The sequence below is a fragment of the Histoplasma capsulatum genome (assembly GCF_000150115.1).
Source record: "Histoplasma capsulatum G186AR genomic scaffold supercont2.2, whole genome shotgun sequence".
Taxonomy (NCBI): Eukaryota; Fungi; Ascomycota; class Eurotiomycetes; order Onygenales; family Ajellomycetaceae; genus Histoplasma; species Histoplasma capsulatum.
Window position 1 is genome coordinate 864,302 of NW_025544802.1, and position 17,375 is coordinate 881,676.

Genomic DNA, 17,375 nt, shown 5'->3' on the forward strand with positions numbered 1-17,375 from the left:
AATTCACAACCTCTCCAGATCAAACTCTTGCTTCGTCCCATAAAATGATTTCGCACAAGCTTCAGACTGGACCCATATTTCACCGTATTCACCCACGTGGGCAAGGCAACAAGTTTCGGGATTGACAATGGCGATCTGCGTACTCACGGGCACCATGCCCGAATCTTGGACCAGTAAAGAGTTCGGCTCAGAGTCCGGATCCACAGGATAGATGAGACCTTGGCGAAGATACTTGGTATCCAACCACAGCTCGATAGGCTCTATGCACATGTAAGAGCGGGACACAATCATGGGGTTAAGAACATGCGAATAGATCGTGTTGATTGCAGTACGGTCAAGCGCTACAGAAGCAAAATGCAATCGAATCTTCTGGTCTGTGGTGCGTCGGTTAGTTTCATATATTCTCACTGTAAGACAAGGAAAAGCGTACAGATATCCGCCCTGGGTCTGCCATCAGACGCAATCATCAAATTCTTCAATTCATGCAACTGGAACCCCTTAGCGGCCATGCTGCCCATAGCGTAATCCAACATTTGACTCGTAGCATAGGTATCTTTGATCTTGTACCTTGCTAAGGCGAGGAAAAGTGAGATTGGATTAGTGGCATAATCAACAGGAGAGAAAAGATAAGTCGGCGCTCCTACACAATACATCATCAGTCTAACCCTTTGTATACTATTGCCAAGTTGAAAAAAATAAATAAAATAAAAACTCACCGACGTAAACCCCCATCAAACAGGTGTGTAAGAATCCGAGACCTATCGTGCTACGAACACTGCCTAGTACTGGCCGGGAACTTGTCATTTGACAAGTTTCTTTCTGTACCTTGCACATTCCCATAATTGTATCATGTCCAATATGGACGGACATCCTCCTTTGATCCGGAGTCCAATATGTCCAGACCAACGCAGGTTGGCGAGCGAGCCACTCCTTTTGAACAGTCAAGCCAAGATGGCGACAGCCATGTGATTGTTTTGGAGGTCTCGCTGTATTATATGTGGAAGGGATATTGATGCGAAGGACGTTGGCAGATTGTTTTATATGTTGAGCAATTGGCTTCTGCTTTAGCAAATCATTTACATCGCTGTTCACAAGAATCGCCCGGACGCGAAAGTCGGCAACCAGATGAAGGAATGCTGGAGCATCTTCCGAGAGGCGGTTTTGGTCAATAGGCGCCATCGGAAGAGCAATCACTCCAAGACAGAAACACGCATAGACAGCGTAAACAAAGTCCTCGGAATGTGTATACATGAGAATGACATGGTCACCAGCCTTGAGCTTAGCCTTATTCCTCAGGTACATGGCAACTCCTGCAACCTTTGTATCGAATTTTTTCCATGTAATGCCCTTTCCCTCTTTTCCACGCCCGTCAATAGAGCAGTAAGAAAGTTCCTCCGCTTGTCGCGTGACCCGCCATTGCAGCAGGTCAAAGATGGTAGTAAAATGGTTCAATGGGGTGGAAGTCCGGTCATCCATTACGACATCTCGATAGTCAACACCCGAATATTGCTTGTCTTGCATCGCAAGCGCACCTTGTCGAGCCGATGATGATGTGGGCGACCATATCCCACCAACAGGATCCACCCCAATGGGAAGGTTCAAAACAGACCTCTCGACTCCGAATTTCACGTGGACACATGGCAATGAACCGCTGTCGAATTCCTTGCGACATAACATATTTCCAATTTCTTGTCGTCCATTTTTTGTGACTCGTGGCAGCGTATTGGGGGCTGTGATCATGATGCAAAATACACGAAGATGATGCTCCTGGTACAGAACTTCAGCGCATCGTTCAGCAAGAGAATCCAAAAGGGCTATATCCAATTGCCTCGGTGGTCCTCCAGAGGTTGTCGGTGCGGTCGAAGCAGAGTAAGACTCCAGCAGGATGACTGGTAAATGTTCATCGTTTACAAACACATCAAACGCCGAGCAGTCATGGATTTTAGGTACGTTTTTCATAATGCTAATAATCAGGTGCTGAACGAAGAAATAGCGGTGCTCGGTGGCCTCTCTTCCATGCTCAACCCACTCGACTTTCTGGCGCAATCGGTCTTCGTATAAGCCGAGAACGAATATTTTGCCTTCAATGATACATCCCAGAAGGCCGGTGCGAAGAAATTCGGGCTCCACAATGATGGGAGTAGGGCTACCGTCCTGGAATCGATATGGTCGAGCATGGAATATAGCCTCAGTATGTTTCGGTAATGCCCAAAAACCACCCGATAGTGAAGGTGAGTCCACCCAAATTTCACCGATAATGTTAGGCGTGCAAAGTAGTCCAGTTTCTGGATCGACGATAGCCAAAGTAGCATCGGGGAGAGGATATCCAAATGAACCAACTCGAACAGTGTTGGGCATACTTTCAGCTTGCTTCCTCGCCTCTTCCCCCATCGCCAACACGACAACCTCATTGTTTTTAAGCGCCTCTTTGTCAAGTAGAACCTCGTTCAAATCGGCCCTATTACTCTTAGACTGTTTCTGCGTCGGAACGGCGGTTCCACCAATCAAGCTGCTTCCGAAACCGGGTTTAGACGTTTCCGTCTTCTCCTCTTTCTTTGTTTCATCTGAGTCGGCCTGTCCTGCAGGGTCCATCTCGTGCGTAAGGGGGCACCCCAATCGCTCCTCTCCACCAAGCCAGTCACGAACGCTGATAACCATGCCACCATGTTCTGGTAGGCATAGCATGGGAGCGACCAACTCTCTAGCGCGCGGATTGCGAAGAGGGCGTAGCCATCGATCGGCCAAAATCTCATGAAATTCAGGGTCGACGGTGAGAGCGTCGATTAGACAGAGTTTCAAGCTGGAAAAATTCGGTTCGCTACCCTTCTTGAAATTTCTTGTCGACATTGGATCTTGTTGGTAGTTGTAGACAGCACGCTTCAAGCCTGGGTAATCGGCTGACATAAGTGTAGCTCTGTATTTGGTGATTAAACTGGCGTAGAGACCAGGCGTCTCGACAGCCCGAGCCTCTAGCCAGACAGTGGTATGCCCACCATATATCGTAAGCAGAATCCCCAGAATCATACCTATGCTCTGCCTAGGATCGAGATAACTTATTAGAGTTTCACCGTGCGGTTTCGCGAGTCGTGTACCATCAGGAGATGCAGATGCTACAATCGCGCTAAGACAAGTCATCTGATGCATTATTGTTCGGTGGCTCATCACAACACCACGCAAGTCACCAGTGGGAGCCCTTGAGAACTCGATATAAGCTAGATCCGGGACAACAAGAGCAGGACTTTCGTCTTTCTTCTTTGGGTGATAACTTCCAAACTCGTTAGTTTTCCACCATTCAACTCCTCTGGGCCAAGTAAGCTTCTGGGTTGTGATATCTCTCTGGAAGTTTTTAAGGTTGTTCTCAGTTGTCAGAGCGAGATGCGCTTGAGTAGACGTAAGGATAACGTTGAGGCTAGGGTAATCTTCAAGATTGTTGATAGGGACAGCCACGACCCCCGCGATAAAACAACCCAGAATCGCGACTGCAAACTCAATCACCTCAGTGTCCCGGTATACGAGCGCCACACGATCCCCCCGATACAAACTGCTTTTATCACGTATAACTTGCGCAACTTTCTCCGCCCGGCTCCCCAATTTTTCCCACGTTATCGACGCGATTTCCTTTCCGCGCTGATCTAGCACCCAGTAAGCGGGTTGCTTGGGATGAGTCCGTGCACGATGCCGCAGGACACTGGGTAAATTATCGAACTGTGACATCGAAATGTTAGGGTTGTGAGGATCGTGCACTTCACAGGCCACATCCCGGGGCTCAAGGGGCAACAGGTGATCGAGGATCTTTCCATGCTGCAGTTCAGCCGTATTCATGAACGGCGGAGCCATGTTAGCGGTTGGCGAAAACGGTTCGGTCTGGCTCGAGTACCGGTGGAAGCCACCTCCGTAGTTATCTCTGTGATCCTCACTTTGCTGGCCGGCGAAATCTGAGAAAAATGCCTGCTGTGAGTCAAGCATGGTAGACTGTCGCGTAGGTCCACCACTACTACCCGGTGGGCCATACGAGCCGGCCTGGGGTTCGCCGTAGTCGGGTTGATCAGCCGGGTTAAATGCATAATTATGGCTTCTGAGGGTACCCGATCGGGAGTCGTCGTGGTTATTCCCTGGTTGACCTGAGCCTTTAGGGAGGAAAAGGGAATCAAAGGATGCAGTCGATGGTTGCCGCTCAGAACGAACTGAAAACCCCAATTCTTGTTCCTGGATTTGCGCCAATTGATTCCCACTTTGAACGGAATGAGGAGCACTCCCTGTGGAATCTCTTCCGGCCATACCGTTCCCGGCTACGCGTTCCTGCTCTCTGCCAGTAAAATTGGCAGGCAGTGCATCGGAATGTGGACGTTCATCTGAGAGAGTTGAACTGGCAGGACGACTGCCTTGAGAGGATGACGGAGGGGAATATAGACCAAGTTGAGAGACCCGATGGCCTGCAACTGTTGGGCTCGTAATTCTCAAGCCTCTATCTACAAGATTTCCGTCGTTCGAGGTCAGGTAGTGGGATAGGATAAGGGTGCGACGCTTATCGTATCTTCATAGAACGTCAACTATAGGCTAAAATATAAAAAAGCTTTGAGAAGCTTTCCTCTCCCCTTGTTTACTCCCCCTTTTTGTATTAAAAGCTAAGGAACATACAGCGACCGGCGTCTGACAGGATGCAGGGCAGTCCACCCAACGGTGCCCAGGAGCGAAAATACGATAATCAAAGGGAGCGGCAGAAAAAGCGGAGAGGGTGCTTACCCTTTTTGAGTGATCTCACCATCCTACAAGGAATAGAATATCAGCAACTATCATGGGAACATAAGCCTTATGGATCGTCAAGTCAACAACTCACCTCCAGCTCCTGGTCTAAACGCCGCAGAGCGCTCAGCAACTCCGGGTTCTCCTCAGCCATGATCGCAGATGTGGGCAGTTGGGCAGAGTGCGGGTAAGTAGACCTCCCAACAGGCTGACGGCTGGAGCACGGAATCTCAGGACATCGGCGCCCGCGGTTTGCCAGGTCAATGAGAAACGAAGCACGGCCAGCAGTCGCGCACACAGCGAGAGGGACGATCGGGTTGGCTCCAGTGGTATGGTGCCAGGAACGGAGGCTGAAACACGAAACGGTCCGCGCACAAACGTTTTGCGGAGGAAATGATCAAAGGATGACGGACTTTATGCAGTATGTTGCCGTCGACCGCAGGGGGATACTGACGAAGAGACAGACAAGAAAGGAGTGGCTGGTCGACTGACCGTGAATCCCGCTGTTCGCTGCAAATAGGCACCGGTTCGACGTTGGTGGGGCGTGTGCTGGACGGTATTTTAGGGCGGTATTTTATGGCTACTAACGAGTTACTCTCCAAAGTCTCAGCTCGGCCACCTCGAACTAGTAACCAACAGTTAAAAACTTGACATGTACTCGACTTGCTCTATACTATCCGCCACTCAAGTCACTACTGAAAAATTTTCTGCTAGGGAATAACGAACACCTTGTAGGGATCTATCGATAGATTTTCTGGCTGGAGGATCGCGAAATTCCCCGCCTTCTTCCCCAATAAGGGTGACACAACCCGAGAAGAAACCAAGGGAAGTCTAAAGTGGCAATCAGTCCTCCAGGTTACTTATCACACGGTCGGCTCCTTCAGGGTCAACCATGTCAAGGAATAATACAAGTATTTATCAACCCTACGCCAGAAGCACCTTAGAAAATCGCCATGACCATCAAACTAAACAAAGAACCCAGAAGCCCAGCGCGAACTAAGACTCCCTCAGACTTCTTTTCTCTTTTCTCGTTGTCAGTATGTTGCATTCAAGTGTGAGCTGCAATGGAAAGGTAAGGGTTAAAAGGGGGGGTGAGAGGGGAAGAGAGAGAGAGAAACTTACGGGTTTGGAGTAGTAGGATTAGGGTTTGGAGAAGTTGGATTAGGGTCTGAAGAATTGTATCTATTATTCTCATCGAAAGTCCAGCAGGTGAATCCTTTACCCTCATCAGTGCTTGGGTTTGGGTGGAAAACCAGCGAGGAGAGATTTTTGCCCAGAGCTCGACAGTCGAGATCACCAGTGGACTTTATTGTCATATAGGCCACATGCTTTAACGCTGGGAGATGGATTCTGCAATGCCAAATAATAAAACGCCTTAACCAATGATTTCCTTGTCGATTGCGAGTAGAGTATATGGATATGGATATGAGAACAGAAAAGAAAACACGTACTCGTCAAAATCCCCGTCGATTAATATTCCCGCAGAGACATTTTCCAGTGCCGGGAACGTGACCTTTTTAAGTTCCGGGTTGGCTGCCATCGCCAAATCATTGCCGATGGTACGGAGTTTTCTTCAATCGCTGGGTGTCAGTTTGTACTTGTAGATTTCAGATCAGTGACACTACCAAAGCAAATCAACTCCGGCCCCGTTGAAGTACGACTGAAGATTGATGTGAATGAGAGGTTCTGTTTGCTATTTTTTAAGGGACTGGGTTGACGGATATACCCCTGAAGTGGAGAATTGCAATGCTTACGGGAATGATACGTTCGTCAGTTCGTTCAAATATGCGATCAGAACCCAATCGCCAACCTCCTCCAAATCTGGCATGGAGATGGACGTGACCGCATCATCCACTCGGTCGGAAAAATTAAATTTCGGACCCAAATACCCAGCATTGAATTTTCCAGATATATACTTAACGTTTGGCACTTGAAACGGCCCCGTGAAAGTATGATTGATGCTAAACGGAATACCATCTTCTATCCTCGTGCAAGTGGAGTAGAAGTCGATATCTTCTTGAGTCGCTATGCTGATCGAGAAATCATCACATGCTCGAGGTTTTTCATCTAGCTGTGCTGTTTGTGAGAAGACGGTTCAGTTAGCCGTCTGTTGGAGGAATTGGGAACTCAACCGGGGTTTAAAGAAAAAGAAAAGAATAGAACTGCGGAATGTTACGCAACGGACATCCAATCACAGTGTTGACAGTGACGGTCAAGATCCCTGCTAACAGCAAAGCTCTGCCTTGCATTTTGTTTCCGTTATAAGATCTGCAAGAGTACTTCGTAGAGAAAGATGGAAACAATACCCAGTGACGAAGGAATCCCACCTCCATAAATAAGGGACAGAGTTTTCTCTTCTGTAATGATACCCCTGTGCTCATTTCACCCAATCCTACCCTACTCAGGGAGCTAGTAAGGGAGTTTTCTGGCGGCAATGATTGGTGACTCCTTCATCTCCCTGGGCCCTTGACAGAGGCTCGAATCCGCGACTTTGGAACAGACGGGGATGACTCGCCCCACCCTTGAAGATCCCAAGTTTCCCGTGAGCAACAGTGAATCTGATACTGTTGGTCTGATCTTGGAAGTGCTATCAGGGAGTCATATGTGCTACCCAGTTTGGTTCAGCTGCACGGATCTCATATCATAAGGGCTTCCATCCCTGTGCCTCAAACCACTTTACAGCGAATCTGGTTCTGCGGCAAGTGCCCAGTTGGTTTGGAAGCTGGCGATGCATACATATTTGCTCTGGCGGATTTCCAAGGTCGGCTTCTCCAGCTTCCACTTTTAAAATCGTTCGAGACCGACACTCACGTGATATTAGCACCAAAATTTGCCAAGAAATTACATGTGCTTGATCTCTGCCCTAAATCGCCCGCAAATGGCTGACTAACCCTCGCTTAGCCCACACCTCAAATTCCTCACCAAACTGACCTTGGAGAAAAAAGGACGAGAGAACGACGACGACGACAACGACGGCAATTCCACCACCCACCCTTTCGTCTCTCCCCCCCGTCCAGGTTGCTAAACAGCGCGCCAAATACACACACACAACGAAAACATGTCCGACAACGGGGAAGTTGAGGTCGAAAGCCCCACGGGGTACCAAGTCCTGCCCAAGGAGGTTGCCGCTGAAATCGGCAGTATCAAGCTCTTCAACAAATGGAGCTATGAGGATATCGAGGTCCGGGATATGTCTTTGACGTATGTGTATTTTCGAATATGCACATGTGTCAACTTTTGTTCTCTTGTGATTCTTTATTTTCGTTCTTGGACCGCGATTAGTTTTGCGGGCATTACATGTGCGGGATTGGTTGGGGATGAGCTGTGCATGGCCAACGATCGAGATATATGAAAATAAGACGGAATTATAGAAACACAGGCCTACTGATTGTGCAAATTGGCTTTGTCATTTTATTTGGTGGTACGGATGCGCTGACTTTTGGAAACTCGTTATAGCGATTACATCCAAATCCGCCAACCTGTCTACATCTCTCATTCAGCCGGTCGATATGCTGTGAAGCGATTCCGAAAAGCCCAATGCCCCATCATTGAACGTCTCACCAACTCCCTGATGATGAATGGCCGTAACAACGGAAAGAAGCTCATGGCCGTCCGCATCGTTGCCCACAGTTTCGAAATCGTACGTGCAAGATGGTCCCCCATCCCACCTTTTGAATTTTTGAGGAATTGGAACAAGAAACGACAACAAATTGATCTAAGGAAATTCTGAGTTCTAACTTGGGCAAAACACTCTTTTACTCCACAGATCCACATCATGACCGACCAAAACCCCATCCAAGTCGCCGTTGACGCCATCGTCAACTGCGGGCCCCGAGAAGACAGCACCAGAATTGGCTCCGCCGGTACCGTCCGCCGCCAGGCCGTCGATGTCTCCCCTCTCCGCCGCGTCAACCAAGCCATCGCCCTCCTGACGATTGGTGCTCGTGAGGCCGCTTTCCGCAATGTCAAGAGCATCGCTGAATGCCTTGCTGAAGAGTTGATCAACGCTGCCAAGGGAAGCTCAAACTCATACGCTATTAAGAAGAAGGACGAGCTAGAACGTGTGGCCAAAAGCAATCGGTAATCGATTGCAATTAGTGGTGGGTGTTGTTGTGTGGGGTGTGCGGTGTGCGGGGGTTTGGTCATTTCTCCTGTTATGTATGTGTGCGTGTGCATTTATTGCCATAATCTGCGGTGTTCGGTGGATTCCATTTCTCACGTTCATCTGCGATTTTTTTAACACAAAACAAAAGAATCAAAAGAACCCAAATTTATATCTGGACTGGGTGTGTTAAAGGACAGCAATAATCCACTTACGGGACAATATCCTTTTTTTTTTTTTTGCCTTCCTTTTCCTTCTACGTAGTTGAATGAATTATGAAGAATTTTCTTTCTTTTGTCATTTGAAAAGGACAAGATACTTTGTCGGTTTCCAAATTGACCTGCTTTTTCGCTCCTAACCGGTAGGATCTGGCTGTGATCCTTGACGAGGATTCTGACAGGCAAAATGATAATGAACAACAAATCAACACCAAAGGAAGCTAACTTGTCAAAGGATGGGGAACTGAAAGAAATGAGGGACCTGCGAATAAAGTCTGAAAGGGAAAAAAAATAAATACAGACCTAGATTAAACCTTATTCATCAGTCAGGTGCTGAAACAGATCGAGATTGTTTACGGAGTCGACAGTTCACCAGATATTCAATTAAAAATAAAAATAATAATAAAAAAAAAAGATCGAGGCAATAGGAGGTTAGGGTTTAGAAAATAATGCTGTCTTCACAAATTGTTCCCAGAATTTTGATAGTGGGGTATATTTAGAATAATTTATACATGTTGATGCAGCACAGGTTTTAAGTTTTGATAAATTCTGAAGATTCTCGGGTAGTAGCATAGTCTCCGAAATAACAATAACAATAATAGTAATTTATAACCTTCAGATATATCAAGTTTAATTTCCTTTAAAAACGGAGTGTATAATCAGCTGTCTTAATGGATTCATTCTGGCGTGCAGTTCCCATTGGCTCGGCGCGGAATTGACTTGCACCAGCTCCAAAGCCAAAAAAAAAAAAAAAAAAAAAAATCGTCCACAGAAAATCAACACCACCCAACGTCTCTAATCACCCATGCCAGAGCAAATTTACCAGCCATGGGAAAACGCAAATTAGGAGCTTTGGAAAAGGTGGATGCTGACCTGTAAATAACCCCTCCGCAAATACATCAGGTGAAAGAGCAAACAATAACGTCACATACCTAAGCACAGGACAAATCTCCAACATAAAATCCGACGAGACCCGAAGTACGTATTCAAGTTCGATCCTCTCTCTCTCTCTCTTCTTTCTGTGGCAGCTACATGGTAGCGAGGGGCGCCCCTGCAATCTCTATTCCATTCATTCCAATTAACAATTATCACCTCCACTGCCCAACCGCAGGTCCTACATCGAAGATTTCCGCAATCAGCATTACCAATATGAAAGCCACCGGGACATATTCATGGCCTCGCCATCGTCAGTGACAGATACGGGAATAATTTCTCTGCGCGATCTTATCGAATTCATCGCGCATGTGGCCGACTGCTACAAGGATATCACCAAGAATTTCGCTAATGAATTGATTGAGATTTTGTCACTGCACCATGCGGTGCTGGAGCCGGAATTGAGAGAGAAAATTGTGGGTAGTCTGGTGTTGTTGAGGAAGAAGGAGATCATTGACTCTGCTACGTATGTTGTTGCTTTTTTCTTTTCTTCGTCAATTTGTTAGTATGAACGGGCTAATTATTATTTTTCTGTTTCTTCGAAAATCGCTGCACAGACTCCTACACACCCTCTTCCCGGTCCTAGTCTCTACCCCGAGCAAGACCCTCCGAGCCTTCCTATTCCAGAAAATCCTCTCCGACCTGCGCACGTCGAATTCGAAAACTATAAATCACAAACTCAACAGAACCATCCAAACCGTCCTCTTCAACCTCGTAACCTCCGATAGAACGTCCGTGAAAGCTCTTTGGGCCATAAAAATCACGAGGGAACTATGGAAGCGGCAAATATGGAGCGATGCAAAATCAGTCGAGATCATGAAAGAAGCTGCATTAGCGGATAATGAGAAAGTGGCTGTCGGCGGCGTGCGGTTTTTTCTTGGCGGTGACAAGGAGAGAGAGGAGCTGGAGGACGAGAGCAGCGATGATGAGACGCATGATATATCCCAAATACGCCATCAGTTTGCGATTAATAAGAAGAGCAAGAAGAAAGCGCGCCAGGTAGAGAAGGCTATCGCGTCAGTCAAGAAGAAGGAGAAGAAGAAAAACCAACCGCACCCGCTGAATTTTTCTGCTTTTCATCTTCTGCATGACCCCCAGGGCTTCGCGGAGACGTTGTTCTCGAAACACTTGCAAAATACGAAGTCCAAGCTTAACCTAGAGCAGAAATTGCTCGTCTTACAGCTTGTCTCCCGGCTTGTGGGCCTACATAAGCTTACAATGATTCAGTTATACTCATACTTTCTCAAGTACCTAACACCAAAGCAGCCATCCGTCACTTCATTTCTGGCATCACTGGCTCAATCAACGCATCCACTCGTCCCGCCCGATGTTCTCGAGCCGCTGGTTCAGAAAATTGCAAACGAGTTCGTGTCCGAAGCCGCCGCTGCTGAGGTTGCATCCGCTGGTTTGAACGCTATTAGAGAAATATGCGTCAGGCAGCCACTTGCCATGAACGACACCTTGCTCCAGGATTTGGTCATGTATCGGAAAAGTAAGGATAAAGGTGTTATGATGGCTGCAAAGGGGTTGTTGAGCCTCTACCGGGAAGTCGGTGCAGAGCTACTGAAGAAAAGGGATCGAGGAAAGAATGCAACAATCAAGCTAAGTACTGGGGAGCGGAAGGATATTCGTTTTGGAGAGGAAGATACTGGCGAGATTGAAGGAATTGAGTTACTAGAGCAATGGAAGGAAGAGGAGCGACGCAAGAGAAGGCGCGAGCAGGGTCTGCCCTCTGATGGCGAGGATGGAGATGAAGAAAGTGAGGACGAAGATTGGGCTGCTTGGGATGTAGCTGAGGGAGATGAAAGCGATGACTCCGGCGGTTGGATTGATGTTCATAGTGATGAGGAGATCAATATCGAAGTCAGCGACTCCGAAAACGAAGGCCCGGCAGCCAAAAAAGCAAAGCTTAGCGAGTCGAATGGAGAATCACGGGCCACAACTGAAGAGCCACAAAGGGAGAAAGAAAAGAAACCTTCTACCCTTGCAACAACGCGTATCCTGACGCCCGCAGATCTTGCTAAACTTGCCGAGCTACGCGCCCAACAAAACGTTTCATCTCTTCTTCCACAAAACAAAACCCAGCGTCAAAAGCAAGCCGCCGCCATCGCCGCTAGACACATGGATGATCCACTCACAGCTACCGAAATCGAAGGACTTGCGGCACTCTCCGCTGGTAAAGCCACACGAGCAGAGAAAATCGCGCGGATGAATGAGCTGAAGACCGATCGCGCGGAACACAAGAGCAAGACTGCAAAGAAGAAGGAGAGGAAAGAGGCGCAGGGCAAGAGCACGACTAACAAGGAGAAGGCGAGGAAGAAGAACTTCCTGATGACGTTGGGCAAGGCCAAGAGAAAGGGAAAGAGGAGTCTGGTGGAAACGAGGAATGTGCTGAAGGCGCACATTGACAGGCAGAAGAAGGGAGGGAAGAGGGGGAATTATTCATAAAGGAATGGCTCGGGATTTTCGAAAGAAAATGAAGTAAAAAGGGGGATATTCTAGGAAGGATGGGTGATATAAAGTAGTGGCGCGACGGTTTTGGGACAACTTTTAGAATAGAGTAATTGAAAGTACCTATTTGACACCTCGACATACATGTTTTGATTGCTCTTCTCAATAGACCCTAACGAGACAATATTCGGGTAAAAGTATGATGTCTCATGCTTGTTCTCACACCTAACTATCCATTCCATTGCTACCACTAGTCCTAAAGAGGATAAATTGCATCTTCGCGCTGTTCGTGGATATTTCGTGACGCGTTAATCCCAACACGTTGATTGGCTCCTCCCAACCTTGTCCAAGTTTCCAGCCACTTTCTTGCTTGCTGGAGTCTTTCAGCAATCGTTTACCCACGACAGCCCTCCTACTGTCTGTCTCATGGCGACTCAATAACTCTCAACACAGCTCGTAAAGATCCTATCAAAGTATCTCCTTGGCTCTAATCCGGCAATCTTAAATTTCCAAGCATCATGGAACCACAATCCACCACCTCGTTGTGCTCCTCCTCTAAAAGACGGCGATTCCAAGTCCCCATAACCAAATACTTCTCATCCGGCAATACGGAATCTCCCTCCAATGGCTCCTCGCATTTCAATTATGCAGCACCAACACACTCCCCAGCTCCCGTGCTTCCTCACAAAGTTCAGTCCTCCCTCCTGACCGTCGGCATGCGCGTTCGCAAATCAGTACCAGAAGGTTATAAAACAACAGCCACAAAATCGGCTTTCCATATATCTCATACAGGCTCATCTTCAACTATATCCCCAACGCGAACGATGTCTACGTCATACGCAGAACTAGCACCCTTTTGCGGTGTGCTGAAAACGGGCAATCTTGCAGTACAGACATTCCCACAGCATCCTTCAGATACACATCAGACAATACACCACAACCACGCACTGGATGAGGAATGGAACCAGTCCGCCCTCCCCTCAAGCAGCCAAAAATCTACAGATTCATCCACCATCGGATCCACAATTCCGCCAGCGACACTTAACACAAACAAACGACCATTGGAACCCGACTGTGCAGACTCAGACAGCGAAGGCGACGACGATGAATATTCCAATATCTTCCCGCGCGGGTTCCACCAGATGTGGAAGTCCACGATTCCCGTCGTCAGCACGCCTGCAAATTCACCGTCACGACCAATCCTGCTTCCGAGACTGGCGCATAAGGTTGGCAGATATCAAAATCATCAACAGCAACAGCAGCCGCAACCGCACAAAGTGCGTCATTGCGGGCAAGAGAATAACGACCCTGGGGTTGTTTCTATGACACAGGCTGTTGATTTTGAAGAAGCTTCATTCTTACGTCGGAAGGAAGAGGTGGATGACGAGATTGTTGGGGTGGAAGTGGAGATGGGAGGCGTTTAATGATTTGTTATATTATTCCTTTTTCCAATTCCCCCCTTTTCCCCCTAAATCTGATGGGGTATTATCGTTTATATTTGTACTTTATGATATCTTCTGTACTTTCTTGTAATCAATGGGGGATATGGGGTTCGACACAGCCTTGGCGCTGGCGCTGGTGTTATGGAGTTTTTCGCCTACTATGTTCGACATATCTGAAGATATATTATGATTGTTTTTAGGGCTGAACTATTTTCCTCTGGTAAACTTTCTCAATGTTTAGGAACATAAACAAGCTGCGGATCTTTCAGGATGCTCCGGCCTTGACACAATTAATAGACTTGATATAAAAATGCCGCCCCACTACTTGTTGAAGTGCGAACGAATATGGGAGTTTGAATTGGTGTTAAACGTTTAAAAAAAAAAGAATTTTAAAAAAATGTAAACATGATTCCTACATTAACGTGAAGCACGCTGTATGAAAATGAAGTAGAAAAGTAAAGTAGAAAAAAATGTAATTTAAATGTGCTGTACAAACACAGAGCTTTCCAAGTATACACGAACTGATATTTCAAAGCGAAGGTTTCGATTGTGGTGTCCCCAAACGGACGAACTTCAACAACAAAATTGATGGTCCAAGAGAGCCGATAACTGTGCCTCGAGTTGCTTAAAAAGCACGCTCGCTATCAATGCTATCAAGTTATCTTTGACGATAAACAGAAAGAATACTAGATTCATGACGTGGAGGAAGAGAGAACAACTATGTGTGGGGATTCCTTGACGGTTCTCCAAACGGTCTCTGAACCTGTGGGATATATATGCCTTTCTGTCCGCACACCCAGGATTCCATCGAATGCCACGGAGGGATCCCAATTTGAGAAGAAACGAAGCAGGAGAGCATGAAGGATGTCGGGAAGAGACTAGTATTTAGTTACTGTGCCCCTTGCGCCATATGAATGTTACACAGCGCTGTCACCTCCCTGCCTGAGAAACGAGAGAGAATCACAAAGGATTTCTCAACTTTCGTTATTCAGGAAACCAGCATATAGTTAACCATTAGCCATTACATTCAAATCTCCTATCACCCACTTACCGTAGTTTTCCAACGGCCGCAGCAGGAAGTTACCAGAACCTTCGTGACTGAGGATTGATTGAAGCTCAACTTTGAAACAATGGTTATTTGCGGCAAAGTAAAGAAATCGTCACTGAGTGAAATTATAACCGAGTCATACGTATCTAATAGTGGTAGTTCGAGATAGGATGAAATATTGACGTAAGTAGATGAGAATGGCACTAGCTATTCAAAATGCCCCTTAGTTATTATTATTGCCACCACAGCTGAGGATTGAAACAAAGCATAACCTTGATATTACGTATACCGCGATTATCTATGGATATTTGAAGCGATCCAGAGCTATCGTCAGACAGCGAAAAAGTGTTCCTTGAGTTGCTTTCTTAAGCATGCCGCTATAACTATAGCAAGGGGGAAAACCCTCTGGCCACACCCCCTTCTAGAATCCTCGCATGCAACATGGAAGGAGCTAGAGTAATGCGCTGCAAAAATAAAAAATATTACTAAACGCATAATACTTTTAGATAAACTGTATGGGAATGTGTATAGTACAGAATAAATAGGCTGGACAGAAGAGTTCAATAAAACTAGTCAAAATAAAATCAACTTCATACCTTGAGAATCTCAAGCACATCGCGGAGCCATGCAAAAATTCAGTTTATGGAAAAGTTAAGAATGCATTTGATAAGGTAGTTTGAGAGGATTCCCGACGATGCGTTATATATAGCACAAATACAAGTATCAGTATAAATGGAATAAAAAAAACCTTGTTTCATTAGCCGCCAAAACCAGTTCCACAATTAATTCACACAAAAAATAGATATCTAAGTCTCCTCCCGGGAGAGGGAAAAAGAAGCAGGTATGAAAAGAAAAGAATTAAAGATGGAAATGGTTGGGGGATAATGAAGAGTCTCTTGTGGGGTTTCTTTCTCCTAGTCGAAGCCATTGCCAGCCGAAGCGTGTCGCGGGGATCATGGTTTTGCTAGAATGGTGAAATCTCCTGCTGGAAGTGACGTTATTTAGCGCAATGGATAAAACCTAGGGATTGAGGACTGGTCAAACAAAATCTCCTCTACATGACGTTGGGGAGAACGAATGGTGTAAATGCAAAGTTCACCTTTAAAGAGGAAGGCCAAGTCCGCTGATGGTGGAGAGGACGGGTCCAAGAAGTGGTGCGACTCCGGTCATACCGAGAACCTGGGTGAGGATGCTGAGGGGGCCAGCGACGACGCTGAGGATGCTACTAGTGCCACCACTGAGGAGGCCGCCAACGATTGGGAGGCTCTCAAGCAGAGGATCACGGGTGGTAAGGCCCTGAACTGGGATATTAAGTGCATCAAGTTTGGGGGCAATGTCCTTCAGGCCGTTCTTGGCCAAGGGGGCAAGCTGGGAAACGAGGGCCTTGAAGGCTCCCAGAAGCTGCTCCTGTTTCTCCTTCGAGAAACCATGGACCTCGGGTAGTTTGCCGTTGACGGCCTTATCAACCTGGAGGGCTGATGCGATTTCATTGATGGACTGGATCATTTGCGCAGATTGCTCAGGGCTCAAGCCGTTGATCTCGGACTCTGCATCCTGGCGGGCCTTCAGTGGAATAGGAAGTCCGCCCAACGCTCCACCCAGAAGGCCCTGGAGAGGACCCAAAAGTGATCCCAAACCGGCGGCACCGATACTCCTGGTGACTGAAGGGACAAGCTGGCCGACGAGGGCATCAGGAATTCCATCGACGGAGGGCAGCGACCCGATGCCTGGAAGTTGGGGGAGCCCTGGGACAAGGGGAGTTGGCGCGGCAATGGCGGAGCCAGCAAGGGCAAATGCGGCGGAGACGACAGAGAGCTTCATGGTTGAAGAAGTGATTGGGTGGTCTGCGAAAGGGCTGTGAGAATCAACAAGCGTATATACGTGAGTTCCGAATGAACGACTAGGGAGCAGTAAAAGAGCGTGGTATTCTTTCTCAGAAAGATAAAGAAGGTTGGATACGTCACGAAAAAGACTGTATGTCAGATGAACAAGGGACGGAGGGAAGGAAGGAAGAGAAGACGGTGAAGTATGTCCAGGTGCTTCTTAGCCGTCTCTTATATACAGAACACTCTCCCGTGTAACAAAAGTGACATCGACAGCACCCGAAACAAAGGAAATTTCCAAGCTTCGAAGGAAATAGTGATCAACAACCCTTGATCGACTTTACGCTGCGGAGTAGATAAACCGTTGCGAAGCTAGGAGCACTGTGCAGGCATCCTGTTTCCAAAATGTGATTAGCTGGGGTGTTATCTATTCCTCTCCACCGAAACTTAATGGCAATAGGAGGCAACTGGTAAATCCATCAGGAGGCAATAATATCCCTCAGAAAAAAGTGGTATCAGTAGTCAAATAGGCTTTTCTACCTCCTCCGCATCAGGAGAATAGCTGTATATCACTATATCCCTCGCAAAGGCGCAGAAATAGGAGTAAAAAGGAAA

At 47.1% G+C, this 17,375-nt stretch overlaps 6 protein-coding genes across 6 annotated transcripts; 3 read left to right on the plus strand and 3 right to left on the minus strand.

Annotated features, from left to right (window-relative positions):
• Window positions 1-3: 3 nt before the first annotated feature.
• On the minus strand, window positions 4-4,897 carry HCBG_01504 (meiotically up-regulated gene 62 protein; the record flags this gene model as incomplete). Its single annotated transcript, XM_045428554.1, has 5 exons — window positions 4-374; window positions 431-640; window positions 717-4,534; window positions 4,744-4,766; window positions 4,838-4,897. The coding sequence occupies 5 exons, from the start codon at window positions 4,895-4,897 to the stop codon at window positions 4-6; spliced, it is 4,482 nt and encodes a 1,493-aa protein (XP_045290340.1).
• Window positions 4,898-6,118: 1,221 nt separating this feature from the next.
• HCBG_01505 (uncharacterized protein) lies at window positions 6,119-6,992 on the minus strand (the record flags this gene model as incomplete). The annotated part of the gene is made up of 3 exons (XM_045428555.1): window positions 6,119-6,314; window positions 6,498-6,819; window positions 6,929-6,992. The coding sequence occupies 3 exons, from the start codon at window positions 6,990-6,992 to the stop codon at window positions 6,119-6,121; spliced, it is 582 nt and encodes a 193-aa protein (XP_045290341.1).
• A 710-nt stretch (window positions 6,993-7,702) lies between these two features.
• HCBG_01506 (40S ribosomal protein S5A) lies at window positions 7,703-9,318 on the plus strand (the record flags this gene model as incomplete). The annotated part of the gene is made up of 3 exons (XM_045428556.1): window positions 7,703-7,944; window positions 8,200-8,383; window positions 8,510-9,318. 3 exons carry the CDS (start codon window positions 7,802-7,804, stop codon window positions 8,825-8,827), a joined length of 645 nt encoding a protein of 214 aa, XP_045290342.1.
• Window positions 9,319-9,891: 573 nt separating this feature from the next.
• HCBG_01507 (SDA1 domain-containing protein) lies at window positions 9,892-12,606 on the plus strand (the record flags this gene model as incomplete). The annotated part of the gene is made up of 4 exons (XM_045428557.1): window positions 9,892-9,938; window positions 10,006-10,041; window positions 10,175-10,462; window positions 10,554-12,606. The coding sequence occupies 4 exons, from the start codon at window positions 9,892-9,894 to the stop codon at window positions 12,442-12,444; spliced, it is 2,262 nt and encodes a 753-aa protein (XP_045290343.1).
• A 359-nt stretch (window positions 12,607-12,965) lies between these two features.
• On the plus strand, window positions 12,966-13,871 carry HCBG_01508 (uncharacterized protein; the record flags this gene model as incomplete). Its single annotated transcript, XM_045428558.1, has 1 exon — window positions 12,966-13,871. One exon carries the CDS (start codon window positions 12,966-12,968, stop codon window positions 13,869-13,871), a length of 906 nt encoding a protein of 301 aa, XP_045290344.1.
• Window positions 13,872-16,038: 2,167 nt separating this feature from the next.
• HCBG_01509 (uncharacterized protein) lies at window positions 16,039-16,758 on the minus strand (the record flags this gene model as incomplete). Its single annotated transcript, XM_045428559.1, has 1 exon — window positions 16,039-16,758. The coding sequence occupies one exon, from the start codon at window positions 16,756-16,758 to the stop codon at window positions 16,039-16,041; it is 720 nt and encodes a 239-aa protein (XP_045290345.1).
• Between the last annotated feature and the right edge of the window lie 617 nt (window positions 16,759-17,375).